Below are 22,221 nucleotides of genomic sequence, written 5' to 3' on the forward strand. Positions count from 1 at the left end.
GCGACGACCAGGGCATTTCGGAATCGAGCGTGGGAGCGGCCGGGCGCGAACTGGCCGCCTGCCCCCGAAGCCCAGGTGCTCCCGGAGCGCTCCCGGAGCGAAGTGCCGCGGGAACTGCAGCTGACAGCCCCCGGCGCCGCGGCCGGCGCTCCTCACTCCGGGCGGGGAGCGAGCGCGGGTGTGCGCGAGAGCGGCGGGCGGCGGCGGCGGAGGCGCAGGCGCGCTGCTCGCCCGTCTGCAGCCCCGCGCCGAGCGCCGCGTCTCGGGGAGTTGATGGCAGCACCACAGTGCGGCCGCCGGGCCGAGCGCCGAGCGCAGCCACCCGCCGCTGCTCAGGGTGCGTCCAAGATGGGGGGGGATCGGGGCGGCCGCGGCCGCAGCAGCGCCAGAGACGGGGGCGTGCAGCAGCCTCCGCTCGCCCGCCTCTGCTGACCTGCCCCGTTTGGCCCCAAAGAATGTCCTCCAAGTCCAAGGGGACCCCCTCCTCGTCCTCTCCAGCCGAGGGACCGCCGGCAGCCTCCAAAACCAAGGTGAAGGAACAGATTAAGATCATCGTGGAGGATCTGGAATTAGTCCTGGGCGACCTGAAGGACGTGGCCAAGGAACTTAAGGAGGTGAGAGGCGTAGGGGTGGGGTAAGAGTTCGTCGCCTTTTGCCCCCTTGGGGTTTTCGGTCCAGTTTTCACGGAGGACCATCCGATTTCTTAACTCCTAGGAAACTATAGTAAGAAGCCTGCAGACAGACTTTCTTTGCTCCGGCGACTCCTGAGAAGAGTTGTACTTTTTTTTTTTTTTTTTTTAAATCAGGAAGAAATCAACTAGTGTTTTAATCGATGGACCTGGGATGGTGGGAGGGGTGCGTGCGCGCGTGTCTCAGTATCTGTGTGTGTGTAATGTCAGGGGAGGGGGTCACGGGGGGTGTGTCGACTGAGGGAGAAATGAGCAGCCCGATCGGAGCGTGCAAGATGCTCCTCTCTTGCCCTCTTGCTCCCCCAGAGTCCTTTGGCAAGTCGCTCCTTGCCTGGCAGCCTCCCCAAACCGGGTCTGAAGGGGGGCCGGGTTCCGGGCCCTGGGCCAGGCCGAGGAGGGCAGCCTGAGGGAAGCTCGGCTCCAGCTCTCTTCCCCATCTTCTGAGCCCCGCTGGAAGGAAGGCAACCCGGTTGCTGGCAGGAGAGCCCAGACTTGGGGATGTGGAGGGGGTCCGGGACTTTCTCACTTTTGCAGTTTCTGAAGCATCCCTTGCTCTCCTCTGAATGTCGCTCCTAGTAACTCCGGGCCTCTCTCCCAACCCCTTTCATCTTTCCTCCCCTCTTGTCGCCACTTGGCACTGAACCTGGGGAGCTTGGCGCATTTGTGGTGTGTGTGTGTGTGTGTGTGTGTGTGTGTGTGTGTGTGTGCGCGCGCGCGCGCGCCGGGCTTTGCCACTTGCGTCCTGGCACTTGGAAATCGGGACTGCTTAGGTTCTTTCCCGCTCCTCCCTCATCTATTCCACCTCTGCCCTGCTACCCCACCCCCCGTTATCCGGATAGAAAGAAGCGGAGGCAGTATCTGTGCTGAGGCTGCGTAAATCGGCTGCGGCTCCACGCGGGGGCGAAGACAGGCTTGGGAGGGGTGGGGTCTCCCGCGAGCCTGGCAGGCAGCTGGTGGAGCCTTGGAGCTGGTGGCAGCGTCCAAGCCCGCTGTTCTACCAAATGGGCGCCTGGTGTGGTTCTCCGTCTGGGAGTCTGCACCCCGCAGTTGCTCCAGAGATAAGGCTGTAACTTCTGAGGTGGTGGTGCTGGAGGAGGGAAGCGAAGGGGTGGGGCTTAGCCTAGGTCCAAAATTGTAATCTTGTTTTTCAGGCCAAGAGAGAGGAAATTGAGGGTTGTTTGGCTGTCTGGCCTCTAGAGATTAACCTCCTGTATCTAGTTTCCAATCCAAAAGTGAGGAAAGAGCCCCACCCCCCACCCCCTACCCACGCCCTTCCGCTCCCCACTCCCCATTACCTCTAGGACCAGAACTCTATGTAAGTCTGTTAAAATGGCCCATTCATTGGCAGAGCTCTGTTTGCAATAGCAAAATGCCATTCCTGTAGGTGTTCCACAGACAGAACATAATTAGTACTAAGGTCCTGAGAGTGGAGATTGATATAGATGATAGATGTGAGGATAAAACTTATTCATGTTTGCAAGGCTTGTCTAGTATCATTGCTTCGCAACTGGTTGACAGATGGCGAGTTTATGCATTGAAATTCAAGTCTAAAGATGCTGTTCGTTTCTTTGTTATCCTTTCATTTGACATTTTTGGCAGGCTGTGTTTTCATCTGAAACATTATGGCGTTGTAAAAATGAACAAATTTGGGCATGTTCCTTTTGGCAGAATTGTGCATTATAGTTGTTGAGGTTTCTAAGGTGGGGGATGTGGGAAACCTTCATCGGTACAGTAACATATTTACTGTCTTATGGAGGAGGCTGAGCTTAAGAGAAAGATAGTCAATCAAACTCTGCATCTATCGGCATATCCTTCCTTATGATGTGTCACTCCACTCCCTACTTGAGACAGAATAAATGACAAGAAAATGCATATGATCTTGGTACTGTTTTGCCTCATTATACTGTAAATATTTGGAGACCAGGTAGAGCTATAATGTAACTTTTAACTTCCCTGTGACTCTTGATTAGAATGACAAAGAAATAAACCAGGGAGTCTGTGGATAATCTTACTTTCACTCTTTCTGGATCTTCATTTACTGGAAAATATTTAGGTGGGTAAACAGGTAGTATATGAAAGGAATGGACAAAACATACATAATGTAAAACCAAGTAAATGAAGAGAGATCCTTCTAGACAGATCTAGGGATAAAATTTTGCTCGATGTTTTGGAAGTTTGATTGGCTGCCAGGTCCTGTTGGGGTAAAAATATCACCCCTGAGAATGAAATTTATGAGTGATAAATGATGTGATGTGGTTGTTAATTATTTTTGTGAGGATATCATCATCCTAGGTTTGTACTCGCAATTGTCTTATACTATGGCTGAATTTCAAAACATTGGCTATTTATATAATATGAATGATAGGTATTTTGAGAGCAAAATATTTATAGGACATGTTTAACCTATAACCTTTTGCAGTTGTCCAGCATTTATCTTTTAAAGATAATACTGCACATGTGACTGGACATGTCTTTGATGTATTTTACAATGGAAGAGTAACTGAAAACTTTGTAAATTACAAACTTTGTAGGTCTCTATTCTTATGACTTACAAATATCACTAAAAATTCTCTATATGTATGACTTATAAATGTCACTATAAATTCATCAGTTATTATATTCAATATTCTGGCAGTTTATTATTGGTATTTATTAAGTATAAACTGTTATATTTAGAATTCTAATTCTTTTATTGTCAATGCTATGCTTTTAGGCCTTAGTATATTTTTATAAATAAGCAGAGAGCTCTTATTAAGTTGGAATAGAAATTAGAAATAAAAAAGTGATTATGACTGGATCACTGTATCAGACAACATATACTTGTTTTACTTTTATGCATTTTTATTCTATCTAAAGTGTAATATATTTTTTAATATTCTCTCTATTTTTGTATAAACTTTTTGCCAACATTAGTGGACTTTTGTTTGAGGTTATTTTGAAATTGATTTTATTTTTAGAAGTTTTCTTCACATCGAGAGAAAGATCGATGTGAGAGAGGCACATTGATTGGTTGATTCCTGCCCAGCCCCTGTCAGGATCTAACCTTCAACCCAGGTTGAACTAGTTATTTAATTATTGTTTGATCATTTATAATTAGATTATATATTGGAAGAAGAGGAATAGGATTTCTACAAAGTCAAAGGACAGTTTTATTCTGCCTTCAGAAGTTAGTAAAACCTCAAATAACTTGACTTTTCAGAAATAATAGGGGTCTTTTGTACTATAATGGAAAAGCCTGACATATACAACATATTTATTCAGCACCTACTATATGCTATATTATTTTTTTAGTGTTACCAACATGAACAAGTTATCATTTCTGGTCTCAGGCAGCTCAAAGGGTTAGTTTGGGAAGCATTTATCATTTCTTTGAATATCAATAGTGTACAAAGGCATTACTGCTTTCAGGGGCCACATTCACTATAATCTAATAGGCTTGGGGAGAGAAAGCAGAATGGAGAATAACAGCGAGTATATATAGATTTATAAACCAATACTAGCTATGTACTTAGTAGTATAATAAACCTTTAAACCTTTGATGAAAAGAGTAGAAGCTTTATTTTTTATTTATTTATGTTTTAATCCTCACCCAAGGACATTTTTCCATTTTTTGTTCAGATAGAGTGGGAGAGAGAGAGAGGAAGAGAGAGAAAGAGAAGCATCAATGTGAAAGGGACACATCGAGTGGCTGCCACCCACACGACCAACCAGGGCCGGTGACAAACTGCAACCGAAGTACATACCCTTAGTGGGAACCGAACCCTGGTCTCTCTGGACCGCTGGCCGATGCTCTAATCACTGAGCCAAACCAGCCAGGGCAGAGTAGAAGCTTTAAAAAGATGGTAAGATAATGAATTTTAAGAAACTTACAATTTATTCATATTGTCATGATTAACACAAAAATATCAATGCAATATACAGGAGACCCCCAAGTGATTTTTATGAAGGATTTTTATGAAGGATAAGTTCTTTGGGGGAATGAAAGGTCAAAAGGGAAGATTTTGTATCTTTCTTTGGGGTGTGGACAAGATTTGAAAAGGTAGAGAGAAGGAATTAACAGGAAATAGAAATAAGAATTAACAGGTAGTTAATACAAGATTAATCCATTTTGCTTTCTTCTACACTGAAAATAAAATAGTGGTGAAAGTCTAGCATTTTAGGGATAAAATGAACTGTTACTGGTTTTTAGGTGTGAGGTGATCCATTTTTAGAAATGTAGAAAAAAGAGGCATTGCTTTTTAAAAATAGGTCTCAAATAACCTGACATCTCTAGGTACCAATTTGCCTGTTCCTTCATGAAGATCTCACTGGTGAACTGTTTTGCATCAAATGTTGGTGTTAATATGGGATCACAGATCTTGTTAGTTAGAGAGAAATTGAAATACGTAATAAACAGACTTCTGTTTGGAAACATAATCCGTTGCTGTTTTAGGTGAATTCTATTTTAGTTTAGATTGATTATAACCTTGAACATTTATTGCAGTGTTTCAATTTGTAATTTTAAGTGACAAGGCTGCTCTGTGGGTTGAAAATATATATGTATATATAGCTAAGCCTTGTGAGTGAACATGACTCTCAAGTAGGAACCAGGGAACCAGTTAAGATCAGTGCCTTGGAATCACTCATGGACTTCATGGGTGGGAAGGTGTGTCAGCACTGTGTCTGTGGATTGGAAAGCACCCATGTTTCTGTTAATAAGCAGAAACAAATTAAGCTTAAGTTTAATTTTGAAAACTTTGAAAACCCATAGGAAACAATCCATTTGGAAGCTGATGAAAACAGAACTAACAATTATCTTCAATATATTTTTGTTTTTAAGTGTTCTTTTTTAATAGTTTAGCTACTTGAAATTGTGTAGTTTATTGCTAGGAAATCCTACCAAATATTTTTTGGTTAATGAGTCACTACATATAAAATTCATTACTAGAACAAATTATAAAGAATAATCTCTAGAATGTTTTTCAAGTTCTAAAATTGTGAATGAATGAAATTTTTCAGTTCTTTCAATTGTAGCAATAGCTGTTTTTTACTACTCTATTCAACAGTCTACTTCCCAGATTGGAGTATATTTACTAAATGGTAAAATGCTTTTTAATTTTTTTCCTTAATCATGATAGCTTAGCACGTTACTGAAAAAGCAGAATGGTTCTGAAAAAATAAAGATAACCAATAATCATCTTTTAGTGTCTCTATTGCCAATGCATAAAACATCCAAGATTCAGAGAATTAGTTGATAAGAAATTCACACAGCCTTAAACTAATAAATAAATGTTTGCTTCAGGAAATAGTGAAATAATAGATAATAAACCAGTCTAATAGGTTTTATTGTTATTTGTATTGTATTTTTGTTTGTTTATTTTCTACTCTTACTGTTCTGAGGATCTCAGATATTTAAATCAAACTGTAGGAGAAAAGATAGAAATACAAGTTTGAATAAAATATATTTTTCCAAACAAATTTAACTACGGAAACTGCTGTAGAACTAATCACAAAATATTTCTTAGGGAATTCTTGAGAATTAGAGGGGTAAAATTCCAATAGACTGCTGATTCAGTTTTGTTTTGTTTTTTATCCTCACCTGAGGACATTTTTTTCCCTATCTTTTGTTCAGATAGAGTGGGAGGGAGAGAGAGGAAGAGAGAGAGAGAGAAACATTGACGTGAAAGGGACACATCGAGTGGCTGCCACCTGCACTACCAACCAGGGCTGGGGACAAACTGCAACCGAGGTACTTGCCCTTAATGGGAACTGAACCCAGGTCTCTCTGGACCTCAGGCTGAAGCTCTAACCACTGAGCCAAACTGATTAGGGCTGCTGATTCAGTTTTGATTGAAATGTACATAACTGACATCAAGCTGAAAATAAAATACTAGAAAACAACAAAGGAAACATTTTTCTTTTAAAAATGAATTTAATCATTGGATAAATATATATATATATATTTAGAGCAGTTTTTGGTTCAGAGCAAAATTGAGGGGAAGGTATAGAGATTTCCCATATACTCCCTGTCCCCATACATGTATGACTTCTTTTATCATCAGTATCTCCCACTAGAGGGATACATTTACCTATAATTGATGAACTTATATTGACACATCATCTTCACCCAAAGTCTACAGTTTACATATGGTTCAGTCTTGGTGTTGGGCATTCTGAGGGTGTGGACAAATGATACTGACAGTTATCCATCATTATAGTACTGAACCTGTTCATCCCTCTCCCAACCTAACCCCAAAGGTGCTAATTTTTTGTAACAACAAATTTCTTTTATTTTTTTTCTGATTTCAGAAGCAGTACAGTATACTATAGAAAGTTTGGGGTGGGGGGAATCTTAAAATTTTAAAGGAGAAATAAAAGTTACCCTAATGTCACACAGAAATAGATATGTTGAATGCTGGGCTATATTTTCTTTCAGTATGAACATTTTTAATATAAATGAAGCCATACAAATTATATACAATGATTCTGCTTTCTTGAGTAGTATTTTATTGTAACCATCATGTAGATCTGCTGTAAGTTACTTTATATTCTCCACAATATTGGACATTCTATTTATTTCCAAATTTTTATGGTTGTTAAATATCACTAAAAAGAACAGTTTTGGCAATAAAAATGCCTAAGACAGATTTTACTTTGTGTCTGATATTCTTCTAAGTGCACTTATCTATATGTAAATCTTTTAATCCTCAAAAAAGACATATAAGAAAGGTACTATTGTTATTCTATTTTACAGATAAGAAAATAGAGGCCAGAAGTATTAAGTCACATGCCCAGGGTCACTTGATTGTAAGTGGAGAAGCCAGGTTTCAATGCCAGGCAACTTATTGCTAGAGCCCAGGCATTTAAACACTATTTATATTAAGCTCTATTTATTATTACTATTTTTTACATTTTATTAGAAGACACGGGTGTGAAAGTTTTAGTTTTCAATACTTATTGTCAAAGTGTCTTTCAGGGAGTTTCACAAATATTTACTCCCAGCAGAAGTATATATGTGCACATTGTTTCTGAAATTTCAAGAGAAGCTAATAAACTTTTTAATTTAAGTCTTGTGTAGTTTATTTATTTCTTTGTGGTAACAGTCATTGGTTTTGTGGATTATTGTCAATTTGGGGCACCAGTATTGAGGGAAAATTAATAGTGAGTTCATTAGACTTTGCAGTTAGCATCTTCCAAATAAATAGGTGATGTAGTGAATTACTTTTGACCTATTTAGTCTTAAACAAAAATATTAATGAGAATATTACATAGCATTTTTAATATCATGACTTAGAAAATAAAGGCACAACTTATATCTAGCATTGTACACAGCTGTTTAAAATGAATAAAGGAATTTGGGACACTTTTCTTTTGTTATTATCAAATTGCCTTAGAAAGGAGGTGCTATCCTTAAGTTTTCTGAGAAGTTTAGGCTTTGACAGTTGTTTCTCTTTCTCCAACGACTGGTAAATAGAGAAGCTTGTCAATTTCTTTACCAGGTATGAAGTTACTGAGCTGGCTAACAGTATTGTATGTATATTTATAATTAGATTTCTCATGTGAATTTAGTGGTATTAATTGTAAGCCACCCCTCTCCTCACATATAAGGGACACAAGAAATGGCCTTATTCTAAAATCGTGTAATATGGATAGACATGTTTGTATTATATTTAAAGTTAGTTCATTAGGAAGAAATACTCTAAATCAAGATTTCCCATAGGAACTAGGAAACCAAAGGCAGCACTACTTCAGCTCTAAACAAGAACCAGAAAGTAACATTAACTGAAATGAGAAAATAGGCATATCTAAGTAATGTCCAAATCAAAGTAGACTCATAAAGTAGCCTGTTAAATCAGGGCAGATGTTGCCATATGTGGTGTCAACAAAAGGTTGCTGCCACCAATCTAAAACCAACAAGAGAACTCAACCTAGGGCATGGTTAAAGGAGAAACTTTATTCAGGTAAACAGTTCGCAAACCTGTGAAATGTAGCTTCTGGAGGAAACCAAAGATGTACTCCAGGAGACAAAAGGGTATCCACATTTTATAGAGAAAGTCTTTGTCCCTGATTGGTCCATTTTTTTGCAAATGAGGAATTAAAATTTGAAAGTCTGATTGGTCTATCACTGTCCTGATTCATTAGAATGGCTAATTATGATTGGTCATTATGGAGCTGCTCTGATTAGTCACTACAGACGCAAATGAGAATGTCATTGCACAGTTCTGATTGAACAGGGTAAGTTTACACTCATTGGTTGAAAGACAATAGTAGGAACTACTTTATAAGGGTTGATGTAGATGTCAGGAGCACAGTGCAGGAGGCTGAAAGCTTTGTCTGTAGTTTTTCTCCAAAATTCACCATGCGTGAGAGGCCTCTGTCAGCAGTGGCTACTAGACTCAGGTTATGAATTTGGACCCCGTTAACCTCAAGGAGTCTTTGGCAGATATATTCCTTATTGAGGTTCCCAGTGGCATGAGTTATTTTTATTTTTGAATATGAAAGAACAAGAGGATTCCAAAGGAATTAAGCTTCTAGACTATACTTTAGGTAAGAAATGTGAACATTGTTAAGACAGAACTTATATTTATGTTTTTTGTTTTTTCTCCTCCTGCTTTGCAAATGCTACGGCAATTAGATGTTTAAGGTAAAAGTTTACTTCCAGAATAATTAAAGTCAGTCAAATTATACACCTATGCCCATTGTACCAGTTACTATGGTGTTTGGCACACTATAAATAGATTTTTAATTATAGCTAGCATATGACATACTAGTCCTGAGAGAGTAAATTGGATGATTTTTAACAGGTTCTCTTCTCTAGTACTATATGAAACCTAACAGATTGGTGTTTATTTACTGCGTTCATAATATCAAATTTCATCCTAAGATTTCAAACTGTATTCATGTGAAAGAAAAATACCAAGTTAAAAATATATTGGGTATCCCCCCAAAAATGTGTACATAACTTTTAATAATTATAGACTCAGTGTTTATTAAAATACATTTCATTTTCAAAATGTAATAGAATCTACATATACCCTGTATAAATTTTTTTTAGGACACCTTGTACATTTGTCAAATTAATTGTCTTCTGGTTGCAGTGGTTCTTAAATTTTCCCCCCATATTACAGAGCCCTTAAAATTTTTTTAAATTGTAGATATTTTTCCTGGAGCAAAAGCTCATATAAAAGTAAGGCTTTGTAGATGTTCAGGGAATCTTGGGGGAAGGGAGGTGTGAGAAGGACTCTAGTGAAGAGACCAAATAAGTGATTGATTGCCTTTCTTTTTCTTTTCTTTCTTTTTAAAAATTTTAGCTAGTTATTTAAGACCAGTTCCATAATTTTCAAAATCAAAAGCCTGGCTCTACAAAAAGGAAAAAAGAAATACTGATGGCTGTAATCTGATGGTTTTTATTTCAGGGAGCCAAGAATTAGCTTATCAGCAATTTACTTGTCTTAGAGGGGCCCTGGTAGCTGATCTCAATATGGGAATCTATATATATTTCAAATTCACTACTCTCCAAAGACTGCAGAATGCTCATGTGTCTAAAGGTTAACTCTCACCTTCAGAAGCTTGAAGTTGAAGGAGCATGCCTTGTGGGTATCGAGGGGGGCACTTTTCCAGTTAGAGGGAACAGCAGTCCCAGGGCCTCATGGTGGGCATATGTCACACATATTTGCAAAAGACTAAGGAGGCCAGTGTGACAGGAATGAATGAGAAGTGGTCAGAAGGTCAATGGGGAACATGTCTAAGGATTTTAACTCTCTCAGAACGAAATGAGAACTTTGCAGTTTGGGACAAAATAATGAACAGATGTGATCTACTTCCATCTTTTTCTCCTTACCTTTAGTCTGTGGTGCAAGATTTCTCAAACAGCTCTGTCGACATTTTATGCAGATAAATTGGAGGGCTGTCCTGTGCATTGTATGATTTTTAGCAGCAGCCTTGGCCTGTGCTAAAAGATGCCAGTAGCAACCAAAAATGTCAGTGTGACAACTAAAAATTACTCTAGATATTGCCAAATATCCCCTGAGGGGAGAGAAGAATCACTCTCCTTGGGAACTACTGGTCTAGCTCTTCCCTCTTATTCCATATTACTGAATATTGCTTTCTTTGCTCCCCTTCTTATTTACTTTTTTTAATCCTCACCTGAGGACTTTTTTTTCCATTTTTTGTTCAGATAGAGTGGGAGGGAGAGAGAGGAAGAGAGACACAGAGAGAGAGAGAAAGAGAGAGAGAGAGAAACATCGACGTGAAAGGGACACATCGAGTGGCTGCCACCTGCACGACCAACCAGGGCCGGGGACAAACTGCAACCGAGGTACATGCCCTTAGCGGGAACCAAACCCGGGTCTCTCTGGACTGCAGGCCGACGCTCTAACCACTGAGCCAAACCGTCCAGGGCTTTATTTATGTTTTTATTTGGTGTTTATCCTTCAAACATCAGCCTTCATAGTGTGTTCTCTGGTTTTTGTTGTTTTTACAAAGAATGATCTGCATTTTTTCTTACCTTTACCTGATTCTTTTTCCTTTCACCTCATGTGCTTTTAAAATGCACCTTCTCATTTTCATTTACCTCTTGCCACTGTTAGTTCCTGAGTGAGGTCAGAGGGACTGACTGGAAGGAAGGGCTCTTCATCTCATCTATCAGTGTCTTATGCTTCTGCCTCTTCCATATCTGTAGAGACAGAAGGGGTACATGTGAATGGTGTCACGGCACACGTTACAGAAGAAATAAGGAGATGATGATAGTGATGAACATGACTAACATCTGTTCATTGTTCACCATGTACTAGGAGCAGTTCTGAGTTAACTTATTTAATCCTCACAAATACCTTTGAGGTTATTAGAATTGTTCTACATCTGGAGAAGCTGAGACAGACAGGTTAACTAATATAGAGAGGGAGTGATTGAGTTGGACTCCTGATATTTCTCTTTTGTACCATTGTCCATAATCAGGTTCCCAGTTCCCAGCAGCAGCATAGACACTCTGCTGGTTTTAGACTTTTAACTTCCATATAATCTGTCCTCTCCCTCCTCTACCTCCTTGCTTCATCTGTCACTTCTACTTTCTTGCTCTTCCTTTCTTTCTCTTCTTCCTGTCTTCCTCTTTTCCCTTCTTTAGCTTCCTTATCAGCTTCTTTGATATGCCTCAATATCTATTCACTTATCAAAACTTCTTTTAAATGCCTACCATATACAAGGTGATATGTTAGGCAATATAAATAAAATAGTGAGCAACACATGCATGACCCCTGGCATCTGGGTATCCGCACTAGCATGCATTGTTCAAATAATAACAGAAATAGTGTTTATTAAGGAGTGTTAAAGGTTATGAAAGAAAAGTGCATGCTACAACAAGAGCATGATGTAATTGATAAATTTTGTCTATTCTTGCTAAACAGTCTTTCAGATTGGCGGCTTTCTTTCTTCCTACTGCTACTTCCCTAATCTCTATGCTACTAATTTCATGGATGAAGTTTTAATAGCCCTAAAGCTAAGCTCTCTGTGTTCTGCTCTGCCAATTCATTCTCTAAACACTGTTAGATTAATCTTCTAATGCACTGGTTTCTTCAGGCCACTCCCCTGCTTAAAAGATCACACACTATTCTCTTGATACTTAAAATGTCAAATGAACAAACCCAGGCTTCTAACCTGGTATCCAGCAGTCCCATTTTTCCTCTTTGTCCTTAGCTGTGTCTTCTCTTTAGTGAGTAATACAGAGCCCATCCCAGTCTTGACACGATCACAATTTTTTACCTAACTTGAATCCTGTACTCCTCATATGTCTACAGTCAATGTGCCTCACAATGCATTTGCTTATGTTATTTAACAATGGTTTCTTATTTGTGCCTTTTTGAAAAATCTAGCATCCTTTCTCAGTTACTAACCATGTAATCTTCAATGCAACCTTTATCTATCTATCTATCTATCTATCTATCTATCTATCTATCTATCTATCTATCTATTTTTTTTTTTTGAGAGAGAGAGAGAGGATAGTAGAGGAAGAGAGAGAAACATTGATCTGCTGCCTCTGCACGTCCCCTACTGGGGATCGAGTCTGTAACCCTGGGCATGTGCTCTGACTGGGAATCTAACCAGCCACCACTCTGTGCACAGGACTTTGCCCAACCAACTGAGCCACACCCATTAGGGCAATGCAACATTTTAGAAGTTTCACTCTTGTTCACTGATGAGGAATTTGAACTTGAGGATCTAATTCTGGGTAATACATATTAAGGTGTTAAGTGCTAAAAGCCAATCATTCCACTAGTGCATGAAAACCTGTTCCTTTGTTCTCACCTACTGAAGAAAATAACTACCCATCCCCCATCTCTTCTATACCATCATTTTCACTCTTCCCTGATGATTCCCATCAGCATACAAATGAAAATATAGATAATAGTAAAATCCTCTCTTGACCCCACTTCCCCTGAAAATTACCATTCCACTTTCTAGTTCCATTTAACAAAAAGCTTAAAAATGTTGTCTATGCTTGAAATAACCTATTTCCTCCTATTCTGTTCTCCACCCACCCCCAACAGACTTACACTCTAGCTACTACATCAAAACTGCCTCTTTCTGTTCATTTTTTCTTTAGTTTTCCTTGTCTGAGGAGATATGTCAGAAAAACATATTGCTAGGAAATGTCTAAGATTTCACTGCTTATGTTTATTTCTAGGATTTTATGATTTTGAATCTTACATTTAAGTCTTTAATCCATCTTGAGTTTATTCTTGTGTATGGTGTGAAAGGTGGTCTAGTTTCTTGCTTTCTCTCTCTCTCTCTCTCTCTCTCTCTCTCTCTCTTTTTGCACATATCTGTTCATTTTTTCCCAGCACCATTTATTGAATACACTGTCTTTACCCTATTGTATGTTCTTGCCTCCTTTGTCAAATATTAATTGACTATAAAGGTGTGGGTTTATTTCTGGGTTCTCACTATTCTGTTCCATTGCCAGTTTTTATGCCAGTACTATGCTGTTTTGATTACTATGGTGTTGTAATGTAGTCTGATATGAGGTAGCATGATTCCTCCAACTTTGTTCTTTCTCAAGATTGCTGTGGCTCTTTGGGGTCTTTTGTAGTTCCATATAAATTTTTGAAATGTTTGTTCTAGTTTGTGAAATATCCATTGGGATATTGTGATAGGAATCAAATTGAATCTATATAGATTGCTTTGAGTAGTACGAACATTTTAATGACATTAATTCTTCCTATCCATGAACATAGTTTATGCTTACATTTATTTGTATCTTCCTCAATTTCTTTCTTCAGTGTCTTATAATTTTTCATGTACAGGTCTTATACATTCATATCTTTGTCAATACTTGTTTGTTGATTTATTGATGATAGTCATTCTGACAGGTGTGAGGTGATGTCTCATTGTGGTTTTAATTTGCATCTCTCTGATGATTAGGGATGTTGAGCATCTTTTCATATGTCTGTTGGCCATCTTATGTCCTCTTTGGAGAAGTGTTTATTCAGGTAATTTGCCAATTTTTAAATTGGATTGTTTGTTTTTCGGTGTTGAGTTATAGAAGTGTCATTGGCGAAAATGTTCTCCCATTCAGTGGGTTGCCTTTTCATTTTATTGATGGTTTCCTTTGCTTTGCAAAAAACATTTTAGTCGAGAGGAAGGAACCTTTGTGCCCTGTTGCTGGGCATGCAGATTCATGCACACACTGTGAAAAACCGTATGGATTTTTTCTCAAAAAATTAAAAATTGAACTGCCTTTTGACCCAACAATTCCACCTCTGGGAATATATCTGAAGAAACCCAAAACACTAATTTGAAAGAATATATGCATTTCTATGTTCATTGCAGAATTATTTACAAGAGCCAAGATTTGGAAGAAGCCCTAGTCCATCAGTAGATGAGTGGATGGAAAAGCTGTGGCACATTTATACAATGGAATACTACTTGGCTATAAAAAAGAAGGAAATGTTACCTTTTGTGACAGCCTGGATGGACCTGGAAAGCATTATGCTAAGTGAAATAGCCATTCAAAAAAAGAAAATACCATATGATTTTACTTATAGGTGGAGTTTAATGAACAAAATAAGCTAACAAACAAAATAGAAACAGGCTCATAGATACAGAGAACAGACTATCAGAAGGGAAGGGGTTGAGGGGCTGAGTGAAAAAGGTAAAGAAATTAAGAAAAAAAAAACAATAACTCATAGATACAGACAACAATATGGTGATTACTAGAGGGAAAGGGGGGTGGAGGGAGGTGGAAGAGGGAGACTTGACTTTGGATGGTGAATATACAATACAAAATACAGATGATATATTATAGAATTTTATACTTGAAACCTATATAATTGTAATAACCAATGTTACCCCAATAAATTCAATAAAAATGTTTGTTACATATTTAAAAAAACTGCCTCTATCAAGATTATCAGTGACTTCACATTATTTAATCATATAGTCAATTTGAGACCTAATCTTATTTAGTCTATCAGCTGCATTTCACAGTCTCTTTAATCTTTCTTTACCTGGCTTGAAGAATGCTATATTTTTCACTTCACTGATTTTTCGTTCTTTGTTACCTTTACTTATTCTTCCTCTGGGATGTCTGAGCTAAAATTCTAATCCTTTAAAAAAATGATTTATACTTTCTTTCTTAGTGTTTTTACTCAGTCTTGTGATTTAATTCCATTTTAGGTTCATGACTTATAAGTTTGTACCTTTAGCCCAGACCTTTCTTCTAAATTTATATAGCTACTAGTGTTCTCTACATCTCTATTTGGATATCTGAGAAATAACTTTACCATGTCCAAAACTGAACGCTGATCTCTTTCCATCCTCAAAACCGAATCCCTCTCAGTCTTCCCCATGTCAGTTGATGGTGTTCTCATCCCTCCAGACTTTGGAGTCATTATCAGCTCCTCTTTAGTGCATTATATACAATTCATCAGGAAGTCTGGTTGACTGTACTGTATCTTCAAACTGTTTCCTGAAGCTGACCAATTCTTATCTCCACTTCTATCACCTGGTCCCAGCCAACATTCTCTCATTTGGATTGCTGCAATAACCTCCTGACAGTTCTCCTTCTTTCTTGCTTCCTTAAGCTCCTCCCCCCGCCCGCCCCCAGCTCAGGAATCCGGGAAAGCTATATCTCACATTACTCTGCTCACATCCCTGTAGTGACTTCCTGTTTCATTCAAAGTCAGAATGCTAGCAGTGGTTATTGAGGCCTCAAAACACTTTCCTTCCTCCCTCCCGTTATCACTCTCCCCTCCTTCCTTGCTACTTTATCTCCAGCCTGCACTAGGTTTTTCTGTTTCTTGAATATTGTGCACCTTTCTTGCCATTAGTCATTCTAAATTTTAAATTTACTGGAAAATGACATGTAAAAAGAGATATTGGCTACTGAATTTTAATCATTCCACTGTGTCCAAAAGAAATATGCAAGCAGTTTGTTGCAAATGTCCAATGTTATGTAAAATACTCAATAACTAGCTAATAATATTTGGCTGCTTTTTCTTTTTCTTTTATGTACTCCCTCTAGTGTTCAGAAATATGAGTACTTAAAATTAGCTTATTCACATACTAAAGAACAGATGTCAATGTAGATGTGGGGCATTCTTGACTTAACTTTGCTGTTTTATTCAGGAGATTATATTCTCTAGTTACTGAACTTTCAATATATTATAAGAAAAACATATTCTTCTCTTTTTACCTGTGGGATCTGATCCTGCCTTTTTATATGTATATTTTCAATCTGTTCACTTCAATCAGGGAGAATATTGGAGTTCTTGGACATTTTTTTTTTTAAAGACTACAATATTGCATATTTTTTCTTAATTTTTATAACTGAAGTCTAGGTTTTAGTTGGCAATTTGGATGTGAACAGGAAGCTTCCCACATGCTAAATATATACAGAGTGGAAAACAACAACAACAACTATTGACTACAGGAGTGTCAATTAAAACATTTAAATAATTTACATCATTTTGCTTTAACATATGGGAACATTATTTAAATACATTAATTTCAAATTACCTTAAGAAATAACTATGATACTTCTAGGAATAACAAATACATAAAAAGAAGTAATGCATGTCATTTAATATAGAATATTAATAATTTCCTGCATATATAGAAGGGAAGTTTAAGTTGTAAAGTTAACTAATTATGACTATTTACCAATTTTTAAATATCAGAGACTAGTGTTTGAAGTTAATTTTTCTAAACTGACATAATGTTACTTATATTGGATCAATGCCATAAAGTTTTGTTTATTTTTGTTAATCCTTGCTTGGGAGAGAGAGACAGAGAGAGACATTGATGTGAGAGAGAAACATAGATGGGTTGACTAGTCAAGGATGGAATCTGAAACCTAGGTTTGTGCGCTGGTCGGAATTGAATTTGCAGCTCCTTGGTGCATGGGATGACATTCCAACCAACAGAGCCACCTGACCAGGGCAATGCTGTAAGGTTTTTAAACCACGTTGATTCCTGTTATTTCAGTTGCTTATTATCAGATGAAGTAAAAATAGAACAGAAAAAATAAATTGCTTTCAATGACTTTCAGAGACATTGTTTTCTAAGCTCTATCTACTCTCTGGAAGTACTCGGATATTATAATGATTAATGCATTTAAATGGCATTCAGAACTCAACGTTCACCCTGTGCATTTTTTAGGGAGATTTATATTCAATACTTAAACGTTATTCATAACAGACTATATTGTATGTCCTTGGGGAAACTTACATTAAAAAGAATACAGAATAATATGGCACAGCATGTCTGTTTTGGGGTTGCTTCATTAATCACAGACACTATGCACCAAAATGCTTGAGAGTTTAACATCTGCTTTCTGAAGTCCCTAATACTCATACATACAATGTTTAATGAATTCCATTACTCAACAGCAGCCTTTTAAGTTACCTTGGTTCTGATACAGAATACCAAGTTGGCCCATAACACTAAGGATTTTTTTTGTGCTGGGGAAATAGTTGTAGAGCACTATCCAAATTCTTATTTTATAATGCTTTTCTTTTTGTCACTCCACTAAAGGGGTTCTATCCTATAGACTGATAGTTTTGTATGACCTAATATGACTAATTCTATAGCGTAAAAGTTAGCTCTTTCTTAGATTTTAAATGTTTACAACCATATTATGTTCTTATTGGTTTCTAATCATTCTTTCCTCAGGAGAATTGATGAAGAAAAAGTGATTCCAAGAAATATTTGTAATTAAATAATAGGATTTCAAGAAAAAGGGATTTAATGAAACATTGCTAACACCTGAACAGTGTTGCAGAGAGAAAAGAAAAACAGAGCAAGGACTGTCATTGAATGGAAAATGTAGTAATAAGCTTTTGTGTATGGAGACAGGACACTATTTTTACAATATTTAGTGATCCTGAAGGTAGGCCATTATTTACTAAGTTGATAGATTATCAGTGCCTTAAATTGTGAGGAAAGTTAAACCAATTAACTTTTCCTCAGAAACACTGATCTCCTATGCCACTATAATATAAAATCTTATTTCACTCTATACTAACAGTAAATGTATGAATACTGATTAAATGCATGTCTTATGAAAGCCTCCTCTAAGTCACATTGTATAGTGCTCCTCAAATTGGCGTTGACCGAAGTACTATTTGTTCATAAGGTACATGACAGGCAGTGCTTTGACTGATGTACTTTCCTTTGACATTTGTTAGTTTTCATAAAAAACAGACACATTACCAACATCTAAAATATATTGTTACAGATATTAGTTATACTATTAGATAAGAGAATTTTTTAGTATACATGTATGTATTATAAATTTCCTCTGGAGGTATTTGGAAGATCTTTTCTATATTTGAAAAGTAGAGCTAAAAATAATGATGCACTATATTAATGTCTTTTTTATAAATCAGAGAAAGCATATTAATTTTATCCAGTATAGGAGGATAGTTTTGCATTAACATGACTAGAAGTATAATTTTAAAATTATATATTTCTGTAAATTTAAGAAAAAGCTCTTAATAAAATTGTTGCTTCAGTGCACAGTGTTACAGAAAGCATAATTTGATTAGTGATAAAGAGAACACGAAATTGTAGCATATTTATGGAATTAAGTGAAATTTGTTTCAATTTATCTTGAATATTTTTTTGCTAATAAATTTCAAAAGTGTTTAATGATTATACTCAAAAAAGTTCCATTATGATAGAGAACCAATAAATACCCAACTTTGATTTAGTATCCAATTTATCATTCCAACAAAAATAACTAATGGTTCATTTTTTTTTGTTGCTATGACTGTCATAAAATTTTTCTCATGTAAAAATAAAATTTTTTAATGTGAATATTACCCCCTGGGCATTTTCTTTCTTATAGTCAGGATGCACGCTCCATGAGAATAAGGACCTTGTATGTCTTTTACATTACTTTACCCACTTAGTTCAGAGCAGGGTCTATCATATAGTAGCCAGCAAAGTATATCTAATGAAAACCTATAAAGTAAAATTTAGCCCTGGCTGCTTTGGCTCAGCGGTTAGAGCATCAGCCTGTGGTCCGCAGAGACCCAGGTTCGGTTCCCGCTAAGGGCATGTACCTTGGCTGCAGTTTGTCCCCGGCCCTGGTTGGTTCGTGTGGGTGGCGGCCACTTGATGTGTCCCTTTCACGTCGATGTTTCTCTCTCTTCCTCTCTCTCCTTCCCGCTCTATCTGAGTAAAAAATAGAAAAATGTTCTCAGGTGAGGATAAAAAAATAAATAAATAAAAAATAAAAATAAAATTTAACATTTGTTTCTTGACAAGTATATTTAGCTGATAAAGAATGAATAAAGAGTTTTCAGTGTCTTAAAATCTATAATTTGTCTTACATTAAGTCCCTTTGTGTTGCTCTCATTATTTCAGAATTCAATTATTGTAATGGCTAAGGTGGGTTAGACTATACTGCATTAAGTAAATACTCCTGAAATCTCAGTAGTTTAACTCAACAAAGGTTTTTTGTTCAACACACTGTACTCTCTGATGCAAATTGGAAGAAGCTCTTCTCCAAAGAGTTGCTCAGGGTCCCAGGGTCCTTTGATACTGTTATCTGAACACATGGTTTCCAGAGAAAAAAAGAATGCAGGGAGAATTCATACCCATACTTCTGTCTTTTAGTCTGCAAGTGGCACAGATTGCTTGTGCCTGCAGAACTGTCACCCTAACCTAAATCCAAATGAAATGAATCTTACTTGTAAGTCCATGATGAAGAAAATCAGTTGGGACTCGATGAGCCCAGTTATTGGCTTGACACAACTTCACTCTTTCCATATTCTTGTTTTTTTCAGAGTAAGGGTTATGGCATATTTATTTATTTGAATAGGTCTCTCTCTCTCTCTCTCTCTCTCTCTCTCTCTCTCTCTCTCTCTCACACACACACACACACACACACACACACACACACACACACACGATTTGCCAAACTCAATGTGTCGTTATTTCCCAAACTTATTGGAATAGGGATTCTGGTTCTTGGAGACCATCTGTCAGGACTAGTATTCTGTGGAACAAATTTATAAAACATTCTTCTGGATCAAATCAGAATGTGTCATAAAAAGAAGAGACTCAAATTTAGTGTGAGGTCTTTAGCCTGTAATAAATTCATGGATATATTTCTCAACTTAAGTGATTCTTAACTAATGTGTGAAAAAAGATCATGCACTAAAACAAGGTTACATGTTTCAGTCAATTCCACCTTGGTGTTGGTTGGCACAAAATATTGACAATCTTAGTTTTCAGTCCATAGATACCAAATTAGAATGGGTTGCAGATACTCTTTTCCCCCTAGAGATTTTCATACAGGCAATAGTGTGAAATGAAAGCACACAGCACAGTGTGGTTGTTAAAAAAGAAAATAAAGCAAATTCACAACTAACCATAATTTTTAATAGACATAATTTTATTTCTCAATCATTCATGTAATCCAAATGCAGTTAAATTATAGGTAGCATACTCTGATTTTTAAAAGGTGAGACAAATGCATAAAACATTTTAAATGATTGTCAATTCAAGTATTGAAAGTAAAAAAAAAAAAGTTTTATTCCTTAAAACTATAAGCTGCAGAAATATGTGATTTTAGGTATATTCTCCCTTCACTGTACTTAAATTACAAGACAATGTTATAATGCTGTTTTGAATTTATAGAATAAAATGTGTCATAGATTTTTATTCCTCATTTTCTCTCTTATAAGATAGTGAAATAATTTTGAAGTTTGGTGCCTAGTCTTTTAAGTAGTTGTTTTAAATTGCATACACACATATATATTTTCTGTAATTATATACTTTTTTGATTTAAAAAATTACATATATATTGTTGTTGTCAGAAAAATGTCTGCTTCTGGAAGAAAAAAAAATGTAAAAAATGTGTACATAAAAAATATTTATATTTTTTCTTCCCCGAAATTCAGAAAAAATAATATTTATACTAATTGAAATAATATAATTGATTGACTTGATTACAATAATTTCATATATATAATTTATGTTAACAATTTAAATGATCAGTCATGCACTTCCACTACTTTATAGTTACAAAGAAATCTCAACTGTTACATTTTAGGATGTGTCTAAACCCGTTTAAAAGAGTGGATTTAAAAATATTTTTCTGTATTTTATATGATAATTTGAGTTTCTGTAGCAATTTGGTTGCATTTTTGTTTAAATTGTTTTCTGTATTTTCAGAAAAAGTATTAAGATAAATGCTGATTGTCCTGAGTTTGAAGCATTTTATTAGTGAAAAATTATAAAAGAACCATACATGCAATTAGGTATGCTTTCCATATGTTTGTTGGAGATACATTTTGGTTAATGGCAAATGCCAACATTAACACGATTATGTATGTGTTATAACACCTGCTGTTTGTACCTGCTATGAATTTTCTGAGTTCTCTTAAATGAAAGCAATGATGTATTGTGCAAATTAGAGACCAACTGCAATGAAATTGTTCATTATGAGTTATTAGTGAGCCTTTTGCAGATGTTGGTGTAGAATTATGTCTACATTTAATTTTAATGTTTATCCACTGCCACATTGAGTATAGCATGAGAAGTCACGTGAAAAGAATAAAAAAATGACCAGGCTATATGATTAATTTTCTTTGAAATCTTTTAGCCCCAAAATGCATTAGAAATACTCTACCTTAAGCCCAGCTGGTGTGGCTCAGTGGTTGAGCATCGACCCATGTACCAAGAGGTCGCTGGTTTGATTCCTGGTCAGGGCACATGCCCAGGTTGTGGGCCTGATCCCCAGTGGGGGGCATGCTGGAGGTGGCCAATTGATGTTCTCTCTGAGAGATGTTTCTTCTTTTTTTTTTTTTTTATCGTCACCCAAGGACATTTTTCCATTTTTTGTTCAGACAGAGTGTGAGGGAGAGAGAGGAAGAGAGAGAGAGAGAGGGAGGGAGAGAGAGAGAGAGAGAGAGAGAGAGAGAGAGAGAGAGAGAGAGAGAGAAACACTGACATGAAAGGGACACATAGAGTGGTTGCCACCCACACAACCCAACCAGGGCCCGGGACAAACTGTAACCGAGATACATGCCCTTAGTGGGAACCGAAC

At 37.1% G+C, this 22,221-nt stretch overlaps 1 protein-coding gene across 4 annotated transcripts in view; it reads left to right on the forward strand.

Annotated features, from left to right (window-relative positions):
* The first annotated feature begins 253 nt into the window (after nucleotides 1-253).
* PRR16 (proline rich 16) overlaps nucleotides 254-22,221 on the forward strand; it is a 169,169-nt gene continuing 147,201 nt past the window's right edge. The window contains exon 1 of one of the 4 annotated variants that reach the window (XM_036280111.1): nucleotides 254-614. In XM_036280111.1, coding sequence (XP_036136004.1) covers nucleotides 456-614 — 159 coding nt within the window. In that variant the 5' untranslated portion in view covers nucleotides 254-455. The remainder of the gene's footprint in view (nucleotides 615-22,221) is intronic. The other 3 variants (XR_004961698.1, XR_004961699.1, XR_004961697.1) reach the window with 3 other exon arrangements.

Source organism: Molossus molossus, unplaced genomic scaffold, assembly GCF_014108415.1.
Source record: "Molossus molossus isolate mMolMol1 unplaced genomic scaffold, mMolMol1.p scaffold_m16_p_3, whole genome shotgun sequence".
Classification (NCBI taxonomy): Eukaryota; Metazoa; Chordata; class Mammalia; order Chiroptera; family Molossidae; genus Molossus; species Molossus molossus.